The sequence below is a fragment of the Balaenoptera borealis genome (genome assembly GCF_965194805.1).
Source record: "Balaenoptera borealis genome assembly, chromosome: 20".
Taxonomy (NCBI): domain Eukaryota; kingdom Metazoa; phylum Chordata; class Mammalia; order Artiodactyla; family Balaenopteridae; genus Balaenoptera; species Balaenoptera borealis.
In genome coordinates this window covers 52,660,483-52,686,175 of record NC_138879.1, presented here as the reverse complement: position 1 = coordinate 52,686,175, position 25,693 = coordinate 52,660,483, and the positions used below count along the sequence as shown (strand labels likewise).

The 25,693-nt window shown below is 48.8% G+C and overlaps 2 protein-coding genes across 4 annotated transcripts; one reads left to right on the top strand and one right to left on the bottom strand.

Moving 5' to 3' along the window:
• Positions 1–62: 62 nt before the first annotated feature.
• Positions 63–12,809, bottom strand: WRAP53 (WD repeat containing antisense to TP53). 3 transcript variants are annotated; one of them, XM_082373604.1, is made up of 11 exons: positions 12,679–12,809; positions 11,128–11,447; positions 10,879–10,977; positions 10,502–10,613; positions 2,336–2,424; positions 2,047–2,137; positions 1,805–1,937; positions 1,031–1,239; positions 721–824; positions 440–574; positions 63–324 (listed from the first exon to the last, which is right to left on the bottom strand). In XM_082373604.1, exons 2-11 carry the CDS (start codon positions 11,436–11,438, stop codon positions 78–80), a joined length of 1,530 nt encoding a protein of 509 aa, XP_082229730.1. In that variant the 5' UTR covers positions 11,439–11,447; positions 12,679–12,809; the 3' UTR covers positions 63–77. The 3 variants fall into 3 exon arrangements, with proteins under 3 accessions (XP_082229730.1, XP_082229729.1, XP_082229728.1); XM_082373603.1 differs by lacking the exon at positions 12,679–12,809 and adding an exon at positions 11,803–11,838; XM_082373602.1 differs by lacking the exon at positions 12,679–12,809 and having other exon boundaries at positions 11,128–11,794.
• On the top strand, positions 12,740–25,693 carry TP53 (tumor protein p53). The gene is made up of 11 exons (XM_082373605.1): positions 12,740–12,901; positions 21,242–21,343; positions 21,481–21,502; positions 21,592–21,849; positions 22,298–22,484; positions 22,565–22,677; positions 22,908–23,017; positions 23,362–23,498; positions 23,586–23,659; positions 24,087–24,193; positions 24,756–25,693. Exons 2-11 carry the CDS (start codon positions 21,270–21,272, stop codon positions 24,835–24,837), a joined length of 1,164 nt encoding a protein of 387 aa, XP_082229731.1. The 5' UTR covers positions 12,740–12,901; positions 21,242–21,269; the 3' UTR covers positions 24,838–25,693.

Genomic DNA, 25,693 nt, shown 5'->3' with positions numbered 1-25,693 from the left:
GTACCCTTTCCGGCCCCATCTCCTGTCATCTGCCTCCCCAAACAGACACAAAGACTCTAATATCATATAAAACCTTTTTATATAAACTCACGCCCACCTCCCTCTGTCCCTCCCTGTCCCTTCTCGTCCTGGTGAGCATCAGGGACACTGGTATCCGGGCCGCCCCCACACCACCAGAGCTGAAGCTGACATTCAAGGTGGACGTGGCGCATGGAGAGCAGGGGAAGGTCCACCTCCTCCTCCCCCTCGTCCCCACTCTCCGTGGGCTCCGGAAACACACGCTGACCGGAGCCAGTGGCCAGCAGAGGCAGACTAGGGTGCAGGCTGTAGGGAGAGATGGGCGGCGCCAGTCAGCACCATGAGCCAGGATGCTTGCTCCCTCAGAGATTTACCTTTCTCCCCAGCCCAAGCCCCAAAATCTGTAGAATTAACTTATGACCTCACTCCATTGGTGCAGTCCTTCTGGGGCAGGAAACTCAGCACTGGCTCCGGCTTCCCCTCATGCCCAGCCCCGCCAGTGTCCCACACAGAGACAGCCCCACTAGTGCTGCCGCTCACTAGGAACTGCCCGCTCCTGGGGAAGAGAGGAGAGGCTTGCTGGCATGCAGTCATCACCTGGGGCAGCAACCCTTCACGGTCAGGGGCTGGGACCCTACAGGTGGGCTCTGGCATCCCTGGGGGCATCGAGGCCCTGGGCAGGAAGGACCCACAGTCACTCACGGGTCCAGATCAAAGTAGATGCGCTGATTGGTGGTCACTTCACGACTCAGGGACCACAGTGGACGCCCAGGCTGCCGGAGATCCCAGCACAGAAGCTCGGCATCCTAAGGACAAAGAACAGGAGCCTAAAATCGTTTCCACCCTCCACTCCCCCACTCCCAACACATGCCTGCTTCCCTCCAGTTTTATAAGCACTCCTTTAGCTGGGTTGACTTTTTTCTCCCATGCCCATCTCCCAACACAGCACAGACTACACCCCCACTCCTGCCTTTTACCCCCCTGCTTTGGGATCTCAGAACATGATCCCTACCTTACGGGCTCCTGAAAAGAAGCGATTCCCATCGGGGTGGAAACAGAGGTGGGTGATGCCCCCTTGGTGCCCTCCCAGCAAGGCAAGAGGGGAGCCATCATCCCAGGTGTACAGACCCAGGGAGCACCCGTAGGAGCCACAGGCATAGAGGGGCTGGGTTGGACTGAAGGCTATGCAGGAGATGATGCCGCTCTGGCCCTGCTTTTTTGCTAGAAAGGGAAGGAACAAAGTCGGGGAGAGGGCAAGAGCACCTGGCATTAACCACGCTAATCAGAGGTGCACCTCTGTCTCCCGTCCCAGAGCCCATGTGCTGGACTCAGTGCCTCCCCCACCCCATTCGTTTTAAGCAGGATGAAGACCTCTGATGCTCCCTAGATCCTTCCATCCCCTGCAAAGGACCTAAAGGCCCAAGCCCCACTTCTTCCCTCTCAAACCTGTTTTTCCTTGAAGGGCTGGAAAGCTGAAGGCTTATAGGAAAACGGAATCAGCTTCACCTCCAGTTTCCTGGAGATACCAAGATCTTGGAGACCAAAAGGTACAGGGCAGGGGGCTCAGGAGTGAATCAGCTCTTTACCCAGAGGTAAAGTTTCGTCCCCTCCCTGAGTCTGTTTTCTTCCCTGCCCACTGGGCCCAACCTGCCCCACAGGGCTGTACTGAGGATGATGTGACCCCCGCCTCCCCCCGCTGCATGTGAACCCCTGGCTCACACAAGGCCCCCCTGCACGTGGCTGGGCCCTTTTCTCTCCTCCTCCCTCGGAGGCACAGACTGCTTACCAAACGTGGCTCGGACCTCACAGTCGCGGCCGGGCCGGGACGTGGAGAAGATACGCACAGTCCGGTTGAAGCCACAGAAGAGCTGGGAGCCATCCGGGGAGAAGCAGAGCGAGTGGGCTGCCGTCAGCTCGTCCTGGGGGCGGGAAAGGGCTGGAAATAGGCCTAGCAAAGAGCCTCAGCCATTCTCAAGGAAGGAGAGCTGGGCCAGGACGAGCCCTGGGGCTGGGCAGGGAGGTCCCTACCAGGTGGTTGTAGGAGCGAAAGGAAGCCCGGAGCTCTCCAGTGAAGGCATCCCAGATGTGAATCGGGTTCTCCCGGCTGCTGCTGGCCACGCTGAGAGAGACACGGACACTGAGGCCCCAGTGCTGTCAAAGGAAGGGGAGGAAGCCAACTGACCGGCCCTCTCAGCTCACATCTGAAGGGCACAGCAAGCTTTCCTCCTCCCGAGACCCCTGGCAGCCCCTGACTCTCTCAGTGGAGGGTCTCCTTGAAATGGGAGGGCCGGGAGGGGAGGCGAAAGACATCACTTACTAGGAGGTGTCTGGTTGGGCTGAAGACATCAGAGAATACCAGCAGTAATCATAGATGGTGTCGCCTTCCACCATTCGAAGGACGGGGGCCTGGACAGAGATGCGGGGATGCCTGGGTCACTGGCGGGAAAAGGAGGCCCACTTGGATATCTAGCAGTTTTATGGCAGAGGGAGATGCTCTGTGGGCACTTAACCAGGCAGGAGAAGGCAGACAGGGTAAATATGAAGAACAGGATCTTGATCTCAAAGTTCAAGGTTTAGCTCAGACTTTAACATCAGACTTGGACCACCAAAAGCCATGCAGATTTACCCTTTTGCTTTTTCAACACTTAGAGAGGAAGAAACAAGTAATATCCCAACCCAGAAACAAAGAACCAACCAATGATACAAATATCTACCGAGTGCCTACCAGGCGCCATTTGATCCTCTAAAATAAATTATTGAACAGTTCAAACAAGCAAAGAAGTATTAAAACAAAGCCAAACAAACCCTGTGAGTCCTCCACGTAGCTTAAGAAACAAAATATTCTACCAAACAGTTAAAACCTCTTCCCAGTGAAACCCTCCCTCAGAGGTAAACACCATCCTGAATTTATCACTCTTGTGTATTTCTTTAGAAATACATTCAGACAGAGAAAAACACAATATATACCATGGTCTTGCGTGCTGTTAAACTTAATAGGAATGGTAGCAAGCTGTATGCCTTCCACCGCGATTGTGAGATTACGGTGACACACTGAGCTCAAATTCATGCATCTTCCCTGCTGTACAGCACTCCACTCACCCATCCCTCTCTACTGACAGTCACTGGTGTTTTCCCAATTTCTGGCTAGTGTGCTGTAACATTCTGGTACCCGTGTGGGAGGGTTTCTCTGCAGTTTCTGCTAAAGAGGGAATCACTGGGCTCTACAGTCTGCGCTCTGCCAGCTCTACTAGATCATGTCACGTTTCTCCCAAAGCGCTCATCCACATTTACTCTCCCCCCGGCAGCGTGTACGAGCGCCTGTTGCTCTGCATCCTCTTGGTGTTGTCAGACTTTCAAATTTTTCTCAATTTGAAGGCTGTGAAATGGTATTTCATTATGATATAAACTGGCGTTTCTCAATGTCTAACCAGTGAAGTTAGACATTTTTGTGTTTAAGGGCACCTTTTCATAGTTTTTGCTCAGTTTTCTCCTAGGTTGCTGTTTTTTTCTTAGTGACTTGAAGGAAATCTTTACATCATTGGATACCAGTCCTTTGGCGGGTGACGTCACCCCTTTGGCCCTCGGGGTGATGTCACCCAGCCGTGAATGCAGGGTCCACTTCTCCACCCTGAACCCTTGCATCCGACTGCCTGGGGGAAAGCTCCACTGGGGCATCCCACAGGGTCCTCAAACTCAGTTTGCCTGGAACAGACCCAGCCCCTGCCGCCTGTGACCCTGCTGCTCCTCCTGGGCTCCCCACCCAGTTCTCAAGCCTGAAATCTGAGCACCTTGACTACTACTACCCTTCACTCCCTTTCCTCTCCTGGTCCAACCTAAGGCCAGAGCTTGCCAATTGCACCTCCTAGGTTCGCTTGAACCTGTCCCCTTGCCTTCAATCCCACGTGAAGCCACTGCCTTCTTGTCAGCATTTCTACACGTTTCCCCAGCCTCCCTGCACCCCACACTCCAATCTGCCCCTCCATTCTCCACCCTGCAACCACACTGAGGCTCCTGGAATCCTGTACAGCGTCACTCTCCTGCTTAAAACATTACAATGCCTCCCCAAAACCCTCAGTATAAAACCCAATCTCCTATGAAGCCTTCCCTTACCAGGCGTCTACCCCATACCCACCTTTCCAGGCTCATCCCTCATCCCTGTATTCACTCCTGTAATAGCTCCACATCCCATCATCCTGACTCTCAGTTCCTAGAAAGTGCCAACTCCCTACACTCCTGAACTGCACACTTTCATGCACACTAGTCTCCAAGTCTGGAATAGTCTTCCTTCACTTCCTCCAGCGACTCTTCCTGGTTGAATCCTAGTCATCCTTTGGGTCTCTTAGACACTTCCTCCACTGGGAAGCCTCCCCAACCCCTCGAGCTGAGCCAGGTGCCCTGCTCCACGTTCCAAGAGCCCTCTGTGCCCTCCACGCTACAGCCTACCCATCTGAGAAGGCAGGAATCATGTCTGTCTTGCTCACCACTGTTTCCCCAACACCTAGTGTACAATCAGCAGTCAAATGTTTTAATGGGAACATGGAAACAGAAGACCGTTCCAATAACATAAGGCCCAAAACAATAGCACCTTGAATTAAAACAGAGGCAGTCAAGTGAAGTGGATAGATTAGGAAGATCATGAGAACTTGACGGGATTTGGTAATTAATTGGACGTGGGGGTTAGGGAAAAGGAAGATTAAAGGAGGAGACCCTGGCTTCTGGTTTGGATACCTGAGGTCACCAAGATGGTGGAAGGACTTGGGGTGCATAGGAAGGCTATGAGGTGCCAATGTCCTCGGTGAGTTAGGGAGAATCAGACAGCATAAGCGTCAAAGGAAAAGTTTTTACAAAGTGAAAGAGCAATTGTCTGGATATAGCATTTGGGAATGAGGACACTCCCTCCCCAACCTGAGATATGTAGGGCACAGAGGATGCACAGTCTCTCCCAGAGAGGGTACAGGAAAGGGAAAGCCTCAGGCAAGAGCCACGGGATACAGAGAATACTCAGGGAAGAAGTGGGGAGTTAGAAACAGGAGGTCCAGAAAGCTCTGTGAAAAGGTGGAGAAGGGAGGGGAGGAATTGGGAAACTATGGTGGGAAGAAGCAGTACACAGATGTACGAAAATACCCCAAAATATCCTCCCCCAGTTTCCCCACCTATACAAATGTTGTCCATTTCCATACTAAACTTGCAGACATTAAAAATGAAAATGTCTAATGAATATTTAGGTATTTAGGCTATGATAGAATTGGTACACTCATATTGCCAACAGCAGAAATAATAATTGAAAAAAGAATAAGCAGCACAAAAAGCTTTCGAAAAGGAATTGACTCTCTGTATCACAAGACAAAAAAAAGATATTGATTCTCTCTGACCTAGGGTGTTTCTTACTTGTAAAATTTCTCTGATTCTCTGAAGAATCTCCATCAAAACACATGGAGATGTTCACTGAAAAATAATTTATGATATAAAAATCCTGGAAACAACCCAAAAGTCCAAAACAGGTGAACAGATAAGAAAACTATCATAGGCAGTCAATGAAATACCATACACCATTAAACATAACTATGAACACTGGAGCACCGTGAAAAACATTTACGATATGATTGTTAAAAGAAAAAACACAGTGTACAAAACCATCTACCAAAGAGTTACAACCACACAGAAAGCTCCAGTACTTGGACAGAGCTGAGGAAGAATGTAGAAAAACTTAAAGGGCTGAATCTTGTAGAGTGGTAGGTAACAATGACTTTTTTCCCTTTTTTTTTCAGCCACACCATGCGGCCTGTGGGATCTTAGTTCCCTGACCAGGGACTGAACCTGGGCCCTCGGCAGTGAGAGCACCGATCCCTAACCACTGGACCGCCAGAGAATTCCCACCTTTTTCCCTTTTTAACATTCTCATTTCTCTCAAACGAATGTGTACAAAAAATATTGGAACTCTCACATTTCCAGTCTCCTCTAACTACCCCTACTCCTGAACTCTTTCAGGATGGCTGCGCCACGCCCACCCAGCCCTGGTTTCTGGACACCACTGGTTTCTGTTCCAGGAATCAGGGCTAGGAGTGCCTTACAGCTTGCACACAGAATTCACATGTCTGCAGCCTCCGATCTCACAGAGATGCAGGTTAGGCAGGCGTTCAGGACCATCCCCGGAACGCACCCTTCTTTCACCATCAAGACCCGCACTCCCACGAACCTCAGGCACTAAAGAAGTCCCAGGCTTCTGGGCCATCTGGTCTCACCACCACCACCTGCTCGCTGCCCAACACACTCCCTGATCGGCCCCAATCCCACACTCCTCCCTGCCCCCCCAATCCTTACCCCTTGGCCCCTGAAATTCCCACTCTAGAATCTTCAAACTCCCTTATTTTGCATCTTCTCGGAATGCCCTGTCCACCCACTTGGACCTGCCCGACGCTGTGGCTTTCTCAGGCTGAAATGTCTTTCATTCTCACTCCCCTCCTCAGTACAAACATCAAGGACAGGAGGTGGGTGGGTGTCAACCTTGCTCCCTACTGTCATTTCCAAATCTTTTCACCTCCCCAAACTCCACCTCCTCTGCAGTTCCTGCCATCACACTAGCTACCTGTTTTTGTCTCCCTCCCTCATTCACTGAGACTTTCATCTCCTGGTTCAGTCTCTCACTCCACACAAATACTGTTACTCTTGGTGACGTGCACTTCCACCAGGACTTTGAGCTTGCAGTTCTCTCTACCCAGCATATTCTTCCCCAAACTATCACGTTGGTTCACTCCCTGACTCCCTCAGGTCTCTGCTCAAATGTCACCTGAATAGTGAAGGCTTCTCCGACCGCCCTTTTTATTTTTATTTTATTTTTGGCTGCACCGCACGGTTTGCAGGATCTTAGTTCCCCAACCAGGGATTGAACCCGGGGCCATGGCAGTGAAAGCACCAAATCCTAACCACTGGACTGCCAGGGAACGTCCCCAACCTCCCTTTTTAAAATTGCAATGGGGCTTCCCTGGTGGCGCAGTGGTTGGGAATCTGCCTGCCAATGCAGGGGACGCGGGTTCGAGCCCTGGTCTGGGAGGATCCCGCGTGCCGCAGAGCAGCTAGGCCCGTGCGCCGCATCTGCTGAGCCTGCGTGTCTGGAGCCTGTGCTCCGCAGCGGGACAGCCCGCGACAGTGAGAGGCCCGTGCGCCGCCATGAAGGGTGGCCCCCGCTCGCCGCAACTGGAGAGAGCCCTCACACAGAGGCGAAGACCCAACACAGCCAAAACTAACTAAATAAATAAATTTAAAATTTTAAATTGCAATGAATTCCCCCGGTCCTCCTCTCTGCTTTATCATTCTCCATGGTACTTGTCAGATATATATTTCACTGTGTTATTTCTTTATTGCCTGTTTCTCACACTAGAATAGAAGCTTCACAAAGACACAGACTTTTGTCTGTTTTGTTCCTGACTGACCCCCAGCAGCTAAAACAGGCCTGGCACATAGAATGCGCTCAATGAAAACTTGTTGAATGAATGAATCAATGAAAGAATGAATAAAAACACCCAACACCCTGGCCTCTGCCATTCCTTGACTTCCTTAGCACCCACGGCCGCGGCCCTCACTCTACACCAGCCGCCCACTCCCACAGTCGAGTCATCACCACAATCTCTGACCACCATCTCCAACCCACCCAGCTCCCTTGCGCTGCCATTTCCACCACAATTGTTCAGCTTCATCAGAAACCCATTCACAATCCATTTTCTCACCCACTTTACACTCTGGTCAAGCACAACAGGTGTACCCCTGCAGACACTCTCGAAGTATCCCTGCAGACACTCTCGAAAAACCCCTGGTCTTTCTCTCCTGGCAAACCCCAGCCAGACCTTCTATTCCCTTCTAGTCCGTGCTTGCATCCAACTAACACCAAGGACTACTAGCCTGTACTGAACACTGACTACATGCCAGGCACTATTTTTAGCACTTTACCCTAATTCTTTTTTTTTTTTTCGGCCGTGCCACACAGGGTGCAGGATCTTAGTTCCCCCACCAGGGATCCAACCCGTGCCTCCTGCAGTGGAAGCATGGAGTCTGAAACACTGGACCGCCAGGGAAGTCCTACCCTAATTCTTTTAATCCTCGCCACAACTCTATGAGGTGGGTGCTCTTATTATCATCCTCATCTTACAAACAAAGAAACTACAGTCAACTTACTGGGGAAAGATGCTAACCATCTAACCATGCTAACTGGTCTCACTTTACATGGTTGACAACAAATTTCTAGTGGGCACTGAGCAAAGAATAGCAAATGCTACTCTACGCCAAGCATTCCTTGGTGGTTTTGATTTTCTTCTCCCCAGGACCGATCATCTCACACCTTCTGCTCTCTCCCCACAACCCTCTGCCTTCAGCTGATAACATCCCCTTTATGCTTCACTGAGAAGCCAAGACACAGAGACACCCAAATCTTCCCACGACCAAACAGCTGCCTCTGAACGCATCCTCTGCCTTTCTTCCCACGGCAAGGAAGGGTTCTGCGCCTGTCAAAGCCTAGTCCTTCAATGTGCTCTGGATCCTGTCCTCACCCAGCCATGCAGGGACTTCGTCACCATCCCTGACAACAGCAGCAATTCCTCCCTCTCTTCCGGGGTAATCCTGACCTCACAGAAGCATCTTGTTCACCCTTCTTTAGCCCCACATTCCCTCCGGTCACCATTCCATTTCTCAGCTCCCTTTCACAGGAAAACACTTCCAAAGAATTCTCTCTTCCTCCTACCCTAATCACCTTCTGCCTCCCGCACTTCTCTGAAAGCGCTCTCGTCAAGGTCACTATGTCTTCTTGGGTCATTCTCTAAATTTGCCCTCACTCTCAACAGTATGAGACATGACTCTTAGCCTCCACTCTTATAATTTCTCCTGCACCCACCTCCACGTGCTGGAGTATTCCAGGCTCTGCTTGAGCCTTCTTCTCCATCTACACTCTCTCTTAAGATTGACTCCGTTCTCAAGACACAAGATACCATCGACATGCTCTCCTGCTTCCAAAGTATACCCCTAGCGCCCTTCTCAAAGTCTCTCCTTAGCTTTACATTTCACATTTAAAGTACCTAAAAGCTCAGACTTCCCTGGTGGCGCAGTGGTTAAGAATCCACCTGCCAATGCAGGAGACCCGGGTTTGAGCCCTGGTCCGGGAAGATTTCACATGCCGCGGAGCAACTAAGCCCATGAGCCAAAACTACTGAGCCTGTGCTCTAGAGCCCGCGAGCCACAACTACTGAGCCCACGTGCCACAACTACTGAAGCCTGTGTGCCTAGAGCCTGTGCTCTGCGACAAGAGAAGCCACCACAATGAAGAGTAGCCCTCGCTCATCGCGATTAGAGAAAAGCCCATGCACAGCAACAAAGACCCAACGCAGCCAAAAAATAAATAAATATATTTATTTATTTATAATAAATAAATAAATTTATTTTTAAAAACTAAAAAAAATAAAGCACCTAAAAACCCTTGACTTCTGTCCCAATACCTCTTCATATCCTCTGAGTAAATGGTACCCCCATCCACCCAATTGACTTCCAAGTCCTATGAAATATACTTCAAATCCACCCCCATCTATCTCGCCTGATACCACCCTAGCACAAGCCAACATCATTTCTCGCCTGGACCATGATAAAATGTCTCCTAATGAATCTCCACTCTTGCCCACTCACAATCTATTCTCTAAAATTCAGCCATCATTTCGCTCTTCTCTTTTAAAATCTCTCCCACGGCTTCCCCAAAAACACTCCAAATGCCCTTCCCACAAGATCTGACAAGATGTGGCTGCCAGCCACCTCTCCACCCTCACCACACTTTCCCCCTCACTGGCCTTGGTCCAGGCACACTGGCTTTCTTTCTGTTCCTTGAACACACAAAGCTCTTCCCCAGCTCTGGGTCTTTGTAGCATCTTTGCCTCTTCCTGGAACGCTCTTTTTACAACTCTTCACGTGACTGATCTCATCATCCTTCAGGTCTCAGCTCAAATGTCTCTTTTTCAGAGAGCCCCTCCCTGACCGTTTTATCTAAAGCGGCATCCTCTAGTTAGTCTCTCCTCATTCTGTTGATTTCCTTCGTAGCCTTTATTATAATCTGTAATGAACTTGGTTATTTATTGGTTTACGTTTGTTGTCTATGTCCCATACAAGAAAGCAAAGCAGCTCTTCATCTGTCACATTCATTACTTTATCCCAACACCAAACACAGTAAGTGACACACTGGTAGTCATTCAACAAATACCTGTAAGTCAATTAAAAACCACCGTGAGAAATCCACTACTCTTTTACGGAAAACACATATTCCTAACTAAAGAAGGACAAACACCTCTTTAAATGACTTCAGAATTCAGGGTAGAAAATGCTACCTGTGGAACCTCGTGGTGAAGAAATGTCCTGCCTGTGAACAGGAAACATGTGGACTGTACTTTCTCCGTCTACAGGAAGGAATTAAATGCGCAGTGTCTGATGAAGGGGCAGAGTTAGCCCCTACCCTTACCATTTCTGCATATTCCAGCTGCTCCCCCTCATTGTACAGCTCTGGGGGCAGGTTATAAATCCGCAGGATGTTATCAGCACTATTGGTCAAGATGCAGGAACCATCAGGGGCCCTAGGAGTAGGAAAGAGTTAGAAAGCTGGACAGACCTGTATTTCCCACGTGTAGGACTAGGGCTGAGCTGACCTCTGGGATAGGTAAGCACCCCCAAGACCTTGAGAAAGTAGAAGACACACAATCATAAATGAAATTTAAACTCAATCCAGAGGAATTCTTACTCCTTCTCCCACCATGGTGGATCCTTCTCCCAGATAACTGGGGTGTTTTAAGGTGGAAATCCTGAGCGTGATTATCTCCCTGCCCCATTATGCTTACTTACCACTTACAGCCTTTCAAGAAGTTCTCAGGTTGGGTGCTGAACTCTGACCAGGAACCGCTGAGAAACCGAGGTACCTGGGAGAAGCTGTAGTTCCAGACGCTGGAAGGAAGATGGGGGAACAAAAAACCTGGGTTCACCAAAGCAAAGTGGAAATGGGCCTGGAGAAGTGGGGCTGAGGACTGGCGAATAAAATGTATCTCACACTTCCAATCTCCACAGATTCCTGAGCCAACCGGTATCACCACTTACGTGTATCCCTCATCCTCTGGAGCGGGTTCCTCAGACACACCTTCCACGTCTTCTCCGGGCCCCAACTCTGGCCTGTTCGTTTCTTCTGCAGGAAGGCTCACATTTTCAGAAAGTTCTTGCTCTTCGACTCGAGGGCTCAACCCACTAGGAATACCAAACCCTGTTTCCAGGGGAATGGAGAGAGAAGCTGGGTCCCCCTCCTCCAGCTCCTGGGACACAGCTGAGACAGCCATGGGATCTGCGGACACCCCGGGCGGATCATCGCCATCGGGTGTCGGTGGCATCAGTTCAGGGTCCGTATTTTTATCCATCGGGGAAGCCTGAGGAGAGAGAGGGGCTGGAGCTGGGACCCGGTCTGAAGGAAGGCAGTCCGGAGCTAACAGTGGCGCCTCCGGTGTCTTCATACTGCAGAGGAAGCGCGGCAGACATTGGCCGCGGCCAGGCAGCCCTCTTCCCGCGGGCTACCAGCTGCCGGGCCCGCGGAACGGCCGAGACTGCTTCAAAGTTCGCACGGATCGGGATGCAGAACTGGAGAAACCCACCAGTGCCTTCCTTCTTCCCCCGGGAGGGGGCAGAAGGCCAGGAGAACTGCGGAACAGCAACGTTAGAAAGCACGGCGCGCTTCAGCCAGCTCGGTCGCTACGAGCCACCTGTTCTCGCGGGATTTGGACACACCTTTCCATTGGACCTCCGCATCCCGGATCAGACTTCGCGGGCGACCCACGGAGGGACAGGGTAGGGACGTAACAAGTCACGGGTTACTGTTCCCATCAAGCCCTGGGGCTCCTAGTGGCTGCTGGGAGTTGTAGTCCAAAGGCTTCTGCCTCGGCGAGAAGTGCCTGAGCTCCCCCTGCGGTCTTCCGCGATCATTCTTAAAGCACCTACTCCTCTCCCCCACCTGCAGAGGGCGCTAGCGCTATGTTTGATTTTACAGGTTTTAAGCCTCTTTTGCATCTCATTCGCTAAATTCTTCAGACCTCCGTCTCTTTTCATTCATTCAATAAATATTTATTACTGAACTCTTACTTGCTACCCAGTACTGTACTAGGCACTGGGAAATACAACAATGAATAAGATAGTAGAAAAGGTCTCTGCCCTCCTAAGGCTTAGGTTGCTGTGTATTCAAGGCAAGGAACAAATCATTTCAGAAAGTGATAGGGGCTGTAAAGGAAATTAAACAAGATGGTGTAATATAGCGTATCTGCGGGTATACCTTACATTGGAACATTAAGGAAAGCCTTCCTAAAAGGTGACATTTTAGCTGTTGAGTAAAAACTATCCAGCTATCTAGGAAGGGAGTGTTCCAGGCAGAGGGAATGACAAGTGCAAAGGCTTTCTTCCTTTCACCTTCATATTTGACACAGTAGCAGAATTCTACCAAAATGGTTTCCACCAATTCTGCCCTCACGGCTCTGGCTCGTCGAACTTCCCCACCCCAAATTCTCAGTAGCTACAGTACCAATACTGAGAGAATCCTGACTCTCCCCGCACCCTCCTCTCCTAATCTCAGTTCCCATCGCCTCCGCCCGCAGGGGAATTGCTTGCCCTTACTTGTCATGGCGACTGTCCAGCTTTGTGCCAGGAGCCTCGCGAGGGTTGCTGGGATTGGGATTTTCCCCTCCCACGTGCTCCGGACTGGCGCTAAAAGTTTTGAGCTCTTCAAAAGTCCAGAGCCACCATCCTGGCCGCAGGTAGTAGCTTGGGTCCGGGGTCACCTGGCGTCCAGCCTCGGAGCGTGCATCCCAGGACGGTGACACGCTCCCCTGAGCTTCGGGTAAGCTCTTGACTGAGCCTCATGTGTCCTCTGTGAGTCACGGGCTCTCGACTCCGTGTATTTTCAGCTCGGGGGAATAGAGGGGGCTGGGGGCGGGGCACTGGGGATTTAGCGATTTTGGGGGGGAATGCAAGCTTGGCTAGCGGCACCAACAGAGGAATGCAATGTTGGGAGGCCCGAGTGTAGATGATGGGGATGTTAGGACCAACCGAACTCCAAGCTGAACACTTGGGCGGGGGAGTGGGGCTTTGGGGAAACTTGAGCCGGCCTAAGGGGTTCTTCCAACCACCACCACCCCATCCCAGGGTGTGGGGGATTCCGAAATAAGACGCACAAAGCATCAGGGTCTGAGACTTTCGGATCTCGGAACTTTGGGGATTCGTGGCTCGGGATTTTAGAGCGTATGGCATCCCAGTGGAACCTCGGGCTCCATTCCGAAGTGGTTATTCGGGGTGATCCGGGAAGGCCAAGCTGCTAAGGTCCCATAACTTCCGGATCTTTGTCCTTCCTGGAGTGATCTTTCCAAATTGCCCGTGGCTCCGCTAGAAGGAGAAAATCCGGTTAAAGACTGTCAGTCGTGGAAGTGGGACGTGCTAAATGAGAGACTTGCCCGCGAAGCCCGGCAGAACTAACCCGGCCTGAGAGGCCCGGGAGTCCTGTTATTGTTTGACTCTACATTTACATTTCTGCCACTTGCAGGAGCATTTCCGGTTTCTTTTTTCGGAACAGACCACTATTCACCCTATGTGAGGGAAGTAGAAAGAGAAAAGGTCTTTTAGACTAGTTCCTATTGCTTGCGGAGGGAGGCTGTTAACCCCGTTTACTTTTTTTTTTTTTTTTTTTCCCCCTCCTGGACTACTTAGCTACCGCTTTTGGAAAGGAAGAGGTATTCGTTTTCATGCAAACCTCAATCCCTCCCCCCTCTTTGAATGGTGTGCTCCATCCCGGTCGACTGCTAACCAGGCGGACGCTACCATTGCGTGGGACGGCAGTGTCTGAGGGCAGACCCTGGGTATTTTCGAGAATGGGTACATCTGAGCATTAAACGATAAAAGAGTGTAACGATGGGTCGTTTGTTTGTGGCGGAGAAACAATTTCTTCTGTAATCGGCTTTGGGCTGAACCATTCCCATTTCGGACGCAGAGTGAACGTCTTGAAGCGGAAGGGGCGGGGCTTGGAGAGGGGCGGGGCCCGAGGTCTTCTGTGCAGCTCTCCAGTCCCGGCTAGTTCTGGCCTGCGGGAGGCGGCGGACCCCGCGCGAAGTCTGACCCGTATCCATTTTTCCCGCATTTTCATCGTTTAGGGCGCGGTCACCCACCACGCACCTGCTACGAACCAGACACTGTGCGCTGTACTTGCGTGCTTTTTTCTAAATTGGGGGTAGCATTTACACCCGCCGCCTATCAGAGTACAAGTTTCTCTTGCTTCTTCCCTATCTTTGACCCCCACCTTTATTTTGATTTGTGTCACCATGGATTATTTTTGCCTGTTGGAGAACTACTTATAAATGTAATCGTACAGTTTGTGCTCCTTTCTGTCGGGCTGCTTTCCTTCAGCATAATATCTGTGAAATTCACCCATTTTATTGCAGGTATCAGTGTATCAGTATTTTGCTCCTTTTTATTTTAATATATTCCTCTGAATGAATAAACCATCGATTGTTTATCCATTCTCCTTTTGATGGCCTTTGAGTTGTTTCCCATTTGAGATTATTTTGAATAAAGCTGCTATCAGCATTCTTGTACAATTATTTTTGTAGTCATGTTTTTTTGTTTCTTGGATAAATACTTAGGAGTGGAATTGTTGGGTCATAGAGTGAGGAGTAGATCTATATATATTTTTTAAATTCTATTAAAAAGTTCTAATTATTCAAAGTGGTTGTACCGTTTTACACTCCCACTAGCAGGATATATCCTGTCTCAGGATTTGGTTTGTCAGTCTCTCTAATGTGGCACATCATTGTGGTTTTATTTTGCAGTTCTCTGTTAACTATGTTCAACAGTTTGCATGTGCTTATTGGCCATTTCTGTGTTATATGTGAAGAGACTGTTGAAGTCTTTTCCCCATTTTTAAAATTGGTGTATTTGCTTTTTGTGTTGTTGAGGTGTTGAAGTTATGTGTACATTCTGGATAGGAAGAGTGTATCTTTTGTCAGATACATGTATTTTCTCCTGACCTGTTGCTGGCTTGTTTGTTTAACAGCTCTTAAGAGGAACAGAAGATTCTTTTTTCTTTTAAGTGGTTGCTGTGACCTGTTTAGGAAATCTTAGACCAAGGTCATGAAGATATTCTCTTATAGTTGCTCATATATTTTATTCTAGAACCTTCTAATTTTAGGTTTTACACTTAGGTCTGTGAGCCATAATTAATTAACTGATTAATTAAGAATTTTTCATGATGTGAGGTCAAGGTTCTGTTTTATTGTTTCTTATGGATATCCAGTTGTTCTAGCTCCACTTGTTGAAATAGCCTTCCTTTCCCCACTGAATTGCTTTAATTGGAGTGCTTGGTCCATTTACATTTAATGCAATTATTGTTATATTTGGGTTTAAATCTGCTGTCTTAGTGGTATTTCCTATCCTTTGTTCTTCGCTTCAGATACTTGAGGAAGAAACAAAACCAATCTCACATAAACTCTTTCAGAATATAGAGGAAGTAACATTGCCCAACTCATTTTATGAGGCCAGCATAATGCTGTCAGCATATATATGCAAAAACCTGACAAACTTTAGCAAATCACACTTAGTAATATATAAAAATGATAAATATATCGTCCCCAAGTAGAGTTTATCCCTGGACTGCAACGTTGATTTAACATTCAAAAATCAATCAAAAAAAAAAAAAAATCAATCAGTGTAATTTGCCACATTAACAGATTAAAGGGTAAAAATCCTATGATCAACTTCAATAGATGCATAAAAAGCTGTTGACAGTATGCAACACCTGTTTGTGATTTTAAAAGAAAAACCAACCTCCCAGCAAACTAGGAAAGGAAACTTCCTCAGTCTGGTAAAGTGCACCCCCAATCAAGTTACCATTAACAACATACCTAATAGTGACAGACTAGAGTGAATGATTTTCCTCTAAGATCAGGAGCTAGAAAAAGATTTGACTCTGGCCTCTTCAGCATTGTAAATTAGAGGTCTTAACCAGGCAAGAGAAAGAAATAAACATAACAATTGGAAAAGAAGAAATAAAATTGCTTTATTCACAGATGGTATGATTGTGTACACAAGAAGTCCTAATAGAAAATTCATTTTCACACTGTGAGGACTAATAAGTGATTGTAGCAAAGTTACAAGTTTCAAAGGCAATATACATACATTGTATTTTTATATAATAGCAACCTTGAATCCAAAGTCAAAAACATGGCATACTCAGGGATAAATTTAACAAAAGATGGACAAGAGCTCCATATTGAAAACTGCAAAATACTGCTGAGAGGATTTCGGAAGATTTAAATAACGGAGAGATACCGTATTCGTGGATTAGAACACTTATTGGTGTTAAGGTGTCTGTACTCTTCAGAATGATTTAACTCAATGATTTAAAACATTGTTTGTAGAAATTGACAAGCTGATTCCGAAATGAAACAGTGGTACAAAGTTGGAGGTCTTAAAATACCTGATATCAAGATTACTGTAGGGCTTCCCTGGTGGCGCAGTGGTTGAGAATCCGCCTGCCAATGCAGAGGACACGGGTTCGAGCCCTGGTCTGGGAAGATCCCACATGCCGCGGAGCAACTGGGTCCGTGAGCCACAACTACTGAGCCTGCGCATCTGGAGCCTGTGCTCCGCAACAAGAGAGGCCGCGATAGTGAGAGGCCCGCGCACCGCGATGAAGAGTGGCCCCCACTTGCCGCAACTAGAGAAAAGCCCTCGCACAGAAACAAAGACCCAACACAGCCAAAAATAAATAAATAAATAAATAAATAATTAAAAAAAAAAAAAAAGATTACTGTAAAGCTACAGTAGGACAACAACCAATGAATAGAGTATGGGAAAAGACATAAATATAGTCAAATGATTTTCTAAAGGCACCGAAGTGAATCAGTGGGGAAAGGAAAGCCTTTCAACAAACAGTGCTGAAACAACTGAAGCAGAAAAATGGATTTTGACCTCTACCTCACACCATACACAACAGTTAATTTGACATGGTTAATAGACCTGAACATAAAACTTTCAGAGAACACAACATCTTTGTCTTGGTAGGGGTGGGTTACAGATCTGTATCAAAATTTGTCAAGTTTTGTGATCAAAATAGTATGATGCCATTTCAACCTATGTAAGTTTTACCTCAAAAACATTTGTGGTGTTGTGGGGAGTGGCTAGAGGTATAGATGAGACAATAAAGGCAGAATGTTGAAGAATGTTATTCTTGAAGCTGTGTGATGGGTACTTGGGACATTTTTCTGTTTACCTTTTTATATGGTTAAAATTTTAGAAATAAATAATTTCTATTTATTTTTCTTTTTTAGATATTTTTTATTTTGGAAAAATACAGGTACAAAAGTAACATAACACATATCCCCACCAAATAATTTTAACACTTAACATTCTGTCTTATTTTTGTCCATATTTTAATTACACAAGTAATGTATGGATACCATCTTTTTAAATTTTTCTTTGTTAATAAAGCTAAAACCCCCTTTGACTCTACCCTCAGTACCCTAAACATACGTCCCCCTCTCCCTGAGACCATCACTATCATAGATTTTGTGAATTTTTATTCTTCTTGCTTGTCTTTCATACTTTTACATACACGTTTATAAGCAATAGTCATTATATATATTCATATTTCTATATATATGTATATATATATTGTTTTGGTTTTTTCCCCCTGCACTGCCACGCAGCATGCCGGATCTTAGTTCCCCGACCAGGGATCAAACCTGTGCCCCCTGCAGTGGGAGCCCGGAATCCTAACCGCTGGACCACCAGGGAAGTCCCTCATTTTATATTTTTAAATTCCATGAACCAAATTACTGTGTTTTGCTTTTTTCTTGCAAATTGTATTTTCACCCAACATGTTTCTGAGCTGTATTGGATTACATATACAGATAATTCATTTCCCTAGACCACTGTAATGAATACACCACGTTTCATTTACCTATTTCCTATTGATAGATAGTAAGGTTGTTTCTTGTCACCTGCCATTAGGAACAATGACATGAATATTTTTGTGCAAGACTCCTTCTGTCGCCCCCTGCAACCACTTTTCTAGGGCGTCCACCTAGAAGTGGTTTTGCGGAGTAGTAAAATGTATGTGTTTTCAGTTTTACCAGACGCTGCCTTATTTCTTCCCAGAATCAAATTTTTTTTTTTTTTCCCCAATCACATAGCTTTCAGCCAAAACTTTTTTTTACATCAGACTCTGGGTGGAGCCAGAGGAGCATAATTATTTAGAGCTTGGGTGTGGCTTCAGACAGCCCAGGTTCAAATCCCTGGCCCTGTCCCTTGGGAGCTTTCTGAGCCTGGGTAATTCCTTTAACCTCAGTTCCTCTCTTCTGATGATAGCACCTACCTTACTGGCTTTTTGAGAGGATTAATGAGATTAGCCACTGAAAGAAGTGGATCCAGATAAGGTCTATATAAACAGCCGCCATTGTTACGATAGGCCACTGTTATGATGGCATCAGGCCTGCCCCTCCTTTGAGTCCCAGCTGAGTTTATTACCTTCCCACCAGGGCTTCCAGTGTAAATGTTCTGCCTCCGCACAACCATCGTGATCCCCTGATGCTCATACCCATGGGAAGTACCTGCTCTGAAGAGGTTTCCTAGAGAAAGAAACATTGAGAATTCAGTTGTTGCCGAGGTCTGAGAGAGGGAGACCTCCTATGTCCATGGGGCTGTCTCCCTGCAGTGGGACTGAGACCTTGGCCCACCATCCCAGGACAGCTCCTCCTGGCACGTTTACTAAACAGAGTTGCCTGAAGGAGGGGAACTAGCATGAATGCAGGCAGGACCACAAAAGCCCCACCCCCTCGCAATCACAAAGCTCTCACTCTCCAACAGTAATATAGAACAAATAAAATTGGAATAATCATATAAAGAGAAGCATTTATTGAGCTCTAAGTGCTAGGTGCTTTTCTCAACTCTTTATATTTCCCATAACAAGTGGGGCCCTATTTTAGAGCAAAGGACACTAAGGCACAGAGAGGCTAAGCAACCTCCCAAAGTTACACAGCTATTAGATGGTGAGCTTGGGATGCAGGCCTAGCCTGTCTGCCTCCAGAGCCCATGCTCTGCCACATTTGCCATGGGAGCTTTAAGATAAGTGAGGTCATGCAGCAAATTTAAGTGACAATACAACATCAGACCAAGGGCTTTTGACTTCTGAGCCCCATCTCTGTTGACACGAGCCTCCCTTCCATAAAAGTCTCGAAGTTATTTTGATCATCGATCCAGGGGGAACCCTTGTCCTTCCCCCCAAGGCAAATGTTTGGGGTCCCGCTGCTGTCCTCTCTTGCCTTCCTCCATAGTCCATCCCCCATCAGCTTTGGGAGCTATGATAAGAGGCCCTTTGCCGACCTCTCAGTTGGCGGACTTTCATCAGCTAAAATCTGCACCTCCAGACTTAACTGATTACAAATGAGAGCTCTGCAGGTTAGTCTGTAATGAAGTAAGCCTCTTAATCCTAGACCTTTGAACAGTCATTTTTCATAAAAGCTCATTCACTCACCTGTGTGTGTTGTCGGCTGGTCGCTTAACCTCTGTGAGACTTTCTCACCTGTCAAGAGGCAGGTGTGGTTATCGGGACAGATAAGGTAACCCACGTGAAAGGATTTTGCACACTCTAAATACACAAGAAAGCAGGTTCTGTATCAACATAAAGGTGCAGGTGAACCTTAAGGGAGATTAGAAAAGAGCTGCTTGCTTGGGGGGCGTGGTGCGGGAGGTGTTTGTCAGTGCCATTGAGACAGCAGGAAAAATGTACTGAACAGGGACTTTTTCAGTGGGCATGTTTCTGAGCAAAACTGATGACAAATTTGGCATCAAGAAAGAGGGCATGGTGCTAACAAAAGATCAAGATGAAAAAAAAAATTAATTACATGGGACTGAGTGAACTGATGAGGATGATTATAATTTTTGTGACTTTCTGTTTGAATAAAAAAAAAATCCCACGAGGACTCAGAGGCAAAAAATATACAAATCAATTTTCACTGCAAAGTAAAGGAGCTGTTACAGTGGAGCATTACTGGATTGAATGTCAATATTATGACATAGTATGAGTGTGTTTCGTGTTTGGTAATTGCAATCATTGTTGCTTTTGTTGTGGTCATCCATTTACAATGCTTGGTGTCAGTCTATTTATCTCTTGTAAAAATAAAATACAGTGTGTGTGTGTGAAAAAGAAAAAGAATTCACACATGAGAAAAAAAAAAAGAACTGTGCATAAAGTCTTACTTACTCTAAGGTTCACCTTGTACCTCTCCTGTCATACACCTCGTCACTTTCCCCATCATATGCCACCAAATGCCAAAAAGAAATCTGAGTACTCTGCGGTCATGGCACAGGTATTTCTAAAGAGATGAACACCTGTTCAAAAATCACTAATCCGAGAATAAATATATGGGGAAATGAACTGGGGACCAAAAAAAAGAAAGAGGGCATGATGAAACCATTTGAAAGCTGGCCTGAGAGATGAGATGATGGTGACAGGGCCGTGGCCCAGACCGCAGCCACCCCTCTGTCCCCCTTGCTCCCTTGACCACTCATAACCAGCTCATGGCCCGGGTACGACGATTCACTTATTCACCCCAGTTATTGAGCCCAACCAGGTGCAAGGCATTGTGGTGATAACTGGTGAACAAGACAACCTCCCTGCCCTGCGGAAGTTTATATTCCAGTAGAGCAGCGGTCCCCAACCTTTCTGGCACCAGGGCAGCCAGTGGAGCTTAAGCATCAGAGAAAGGAGAGGGTGCTAGGAGATAAGATCAAAGAGGTGGGCAGGGCCTGGGTCCTGAGGGGTTTGTAAGCCAGGGGTGAGGAGCCGTCCCAAGGGAGCAGGTGGGGAATGGGGTGGGGGGTCAAGGGAGGTATCTTCCCCCAGATGGAGGGAGTGGGCTGAGAGTTACTTCATCCTTATTACCACAGAGGAGGGCAGAAATAGGTAGACACTGAGGAAGGCTTCTGGATTCAGTGGTGGGAGGGTTGGAAGTCCCTCTCTGCGTGGTGAGGAGTGGGGCAGGCTGCAGCCTGGGCTGTGGGGGAGTCCTGCCCCCGTAGCGGATCCTCAGCACCCTGGCGTGGTCTGCGCGCGGGGCTCCCTCTCGCGTCAGGGCGAGGTGACCCTGGGCTGGGTATGTCTCACGCTGGATCCTCGCCTTTCTCCCCCCAGTGGCCACACTGCCTCCCAGGGAGCTGTAATGGAGGAGTCACAGGCAGAACTCGGCGTGGAGCCCCCTCTGAGTCAGGAGACGTTTTCAGACTTGTGGAAACTGTAAGTGGAGGTCTGGAGGGAGGGGCAGATTCACTGCTCAGCCTCTAATAACCCTGCCCCACCCGAGTCCCCAGTCCCCTAAGTAGAGACCTGTGGGAAGCAAAAAGCAGTACTGACGTTCTGCTCTTGTTTTTCAGGCTTCCTGAAAACAACCTTCTGGTAAGGACTGGGGTGCGAGAAGGGCCCAGGGGCTGCAGAGCTGGGGGCTGAGAACCTGGCCTTCTGACTCTCGTTTCTCCCGTCCACAGTCCTCTGAGCTCTCCCCGGCCGTGGATGACCTGCTGCTGTCCCCAGAAGACGTCGCAAACTGGCTGGATGAACGTCCAGATGAAGCCCCCCAGATGCCTGAGCCTACTGCGCCAGCTGCCCCCGCCCCAGCCGCCCCAGCACCAGCCACCTCCTGGCCCCTGTCGTCCTTTGTCCCTTCCCAGAAGACCTACCCTGGCAGCTATGGGTTCCGTCTAGGTTTCCTACATTCTGGAACTGCCAAGTCTGTAACCTGCACGGTTAGTGGCCCTGAGGGGCTGGCTTCCCTGTGACAATTCGATGCCTGGCCCCTGTGCCCCAGGGTTTCTCTGTGCAGAACTCTAGGGTTCCACTTCAGCCTTTGGCTTTTTGTCAGTCTTTTTACATTTTACCTAGTTAGTCTATGACCTTTGACCCCAGCCCCAAAGTTGCATTTCCCCCCTTGACCTTGGGTTTTCATCCTTCCCATCACATTCTCAGCATCTGTCGTGAGGCCATTCTTTTTTTCTTTTTTTTTTCCACTCTCATTCATTCTTTGGCTTTTGTAAGTAAGCTTCTGGGATGTAGACGCCCGACCGTGCCATCTCTAGCTACCCTCCCCGCACAGGACATGGCTTCCAGCCGGTACTTATGCAGTGTTTGTTCATTTGACCCCTAGGTACTTGTCCCCTGACCTTCCATTCATTCTTCTTCCTTCTTCTCCTCCAGTATTCCCCTGCCCTCAACAAGCTGTTTTGCCAGCTGGCCAAGACCTGCCCGGTGCAGCTGTGGGTCAGCTCACCACCCCCGCCCGGCACCCGGGTCCGCGCCATGGCCATCTACAAGAAGTCAGAGTACATGACGGAGGTTGTTAGGCGCTGTCCCCACCACGAGCGCTGCTCTGACTATAGCGACGGTGAGCAGCGGGGGGCTGTGGATGGGCAAGGCTGGTGCCCGGAGCCCCCAAACCCCTAATTCCTCCCTGATTGCTCTCAGGTCTCGCCCCTCCTCAGCATCTCATCCGGGTGGAAGGGAATTTACGTGCTGAGTATTTGGACGACAGAAACACTTTTCGACACAGCGTGGTGGTGCCCTACGAGCCGCCCGAGGTCTGGTTTGGCCACCGGGGTCTCTGGGGGAAGGGGGCCAGAGGGGTTCGTCAGTGACCATCCAGGTGGGAGATGGAGGGCTTTCTCCTTCCTTGATCTCCCACAACCCGGTGAGGTGTGCAGAGCAGGCGGGTTATTCCCCTTCCACAGCTGAGGAAACCGAGGCTCACAAAGGCTAACAGCTTCCCCGGGGCTGCGTAGCCTCACCTGGGGCCTGTGCTCTCTCCCAGGTTGGCTCTGACTGTACCACCATCCACTACAACTTCATGTGTAACAGCTCCTGCATGGGGGGCATGAACCGGCGGCCCATCCTCACCATCATCACACTGGAAGACTCCAGGTAGGGACAACACGCCGCCCTCCACGCTGGCATGCTCCTCCCTAACCTCCGCCTGTCTCTGTCCCCTGGGCTCTGCCCTTCACCACTTTCTCCCGTGCTACCAGCCATCTTCCCCTCTCACTGCATCCCCTTGGTAGACTTCCTCTGCTGCTCCCTCCCCGTTCTCTTTTCTCCGGCTTTGGGATCTCTGTAGCCTGTGGCTTCTCGATCTTCCTGGAGCTGGACCTTAGGCTCCATGTAGGATGGGGGTGGTTGGGAGTAGGTGGGGCCTCGTTTACGGGAGAACAGGGAGGCGGGGCCCACCTTCCTTACCGCCTTCTGCTTCCCTCTTCTTACCTGGGTAGTGGTAATCTGCTGGGACGGAACAGCTTTGAGGTGCGTGTTTGTGCCTGTCCTGGGAGAGACCGCCGCACAGAGGAAGAAAATTTCCGCAAGAAGGGGCAGTCTGGCCCTGAGCCGCCCCCTGGGAGCGCTAAGCGAGGTAAGCAGGCAGGACCAGAGGAGGCAGAGAGGGTGCAGTTCTGCCCAAGATTCACTCTTTTCTCGCCCTTCCTTGCCTATTTTCCAGCACTGCCTACCAGCACCAGCTCCTCTCCACCGCAAAAGAAGAAACCACTGGATGGAGAATATTTCACTCTCCAGGTACCAAGTCTGGGAGAGAGAGATGCAGGCTCTTGCCACCACTCAGTGGGGGTTGGATAAGGGGAGAAAAAATATAAATGTAGCAGATGGGAGGTTAAGCCCAGTTTCTCCAGCCATCCTTTCCTCTGTCCATGGCCTTGACTCTTGTAGTTAATATTACTGGGTTGACAGATTTAAGTTTCAAGTCTAGCACTGCAAATGCTATTGTCTTCTTGACTGCTTTGCCTGTATTTAGGACATTTGCCATCGGGGGCAGTGGTGCCTTGAGACAATGGCTGCTGGTTGTGCCTAACTTCAAATGCCAGCTTGTACCTTAACACACATTTTGAAGAAGCCTCTTCCAAAAAGAAAATTGTTAAAGAGAGCATAAAAACGGTTTCTATGATTTTGCCTAATACTCCTTTATCCCCGTCCTTCCCTGCCACAGATCCGTGGGCGTGAACGCTTTGAGATGTTCCGAGAGCTGAATGAGGCCTTGGAGCTGAAGGATGCTCAGGCTGGAAGGGAGCCCGGGGAGAGCAGGGCTCACTCTAGGTGAGTGACCCGGGTCCCCTCCCCTGCCCTCCTGTGTTGGAAAGCCATGGGATTCCATTCTAATCCTGCCTTCAACGTAAAAGGCTGGGACCCTGCCATTGGGTCCCAGCCCTGCCCAAACATTCTTTAGTCTTCCTCTACTTACCTGCCTCCCGGGGGTCCAGGGGCATGGATATTTCTTTGCCATCTCTAACAACCCCTAGACCCTCAGAGCTAGGGTCTCAAATAGGGGACTGATAACCATGGGAGTGTAGGACACCGTGTCAGAGTTTGGGGTCAGATCCTCCGCCCTGCAAAGTACTGAGGAGTCCCGTGTGGCCTTGTTACTTCCCTTCCCAGGCTCAGTTTCCTCATTTGTCAAATGGGATAAGGGAAGACTGAGAGGTTAATACCCACAAGTACCCCAAGGTGCTCAGTCAGCACGTCCGCCGTTGGTGGTGACCATTTTAACTTAAGTTCTCCTTGCTCCCGCCTCAGGCCCTTCAAAGCCCAGGTCCAGGAAGAGGGGCCCAGAGCTTCTCAGTCAGATGATGTCATCTCCCCTCCCCCTCTCTCCTCACAGCCACCTGAAGTCTAAGAAGGGGCAGTCTCCCTCCCGCCATAAAAAACTGATGTTCAAGAGAGAAGGGCCTGACTCAGACTGACATCTCCTGCTTCCTGTCCCCTGTTGACACCCCTACCCTCGTTCCCCCCTTCCCTGCCATTTTTTGGATCTCAGGTGCTTAAACCTCTGCTTGGTGCAGGTGTGCCTCAGAAACACCCTGGAATTCTTCCGTTTGCTTGGCCTGGGGCTCTGCTAAAGAGGCTGGCCTGCACTCGTGGTTTTTTGGGGAGGTAGCTGGGGCCTTCCAGCTTAGCTTTTAAGGTTTTTACTGTGGGGAGAATTTGAGAGAGGTAGGAAAACGTTCCTGCATGTGAGGAACATTTTATAACCAGCCATACACTGGGTTGGAAGCCCAGTTCTCCACCATACTAGCCAGGGAAGCTATCTGAAGTTGTTGAGTTTCTCCGAACTTGATTGTCCACATTTATAAAATGCTGATAATCATACCTACCTCACGGAGTTTGTTGTGAGGGTTAATGAAATAATGTATGTCTGACCCCCAAACCATCTTTTTATTACATGATGTCTGGGACTTAGTGCCTTTGTGGGTGCTGGTTCTGTGTCCCCCTTGGTGGATGATTTGATAGTTTCTATGACTGGATGGCTGGGTAAGGGGAAGGAATTTCCAAGTCCCTTCGCTCCTGGCCCTGCCAAATCCTATCTAACCTCTTGGTGAACCTCAGCACCCAAGGGGAAATCTCACCCTATCCCACATCCTGGAGGATTCCATCCCTGATGTATCTACCGAGATCTGTTTTATTTCCCCCAAATGCTCAGGCAGATTTCTCTTGTACTCTGCAGGGCACATCTGCATTTGTCACCCGCACCCCTCCTCTTCCCTTTTTATATCCCATTTTTATATTGATTTCTTCTTTTACAATAAAACTTTGCTACCA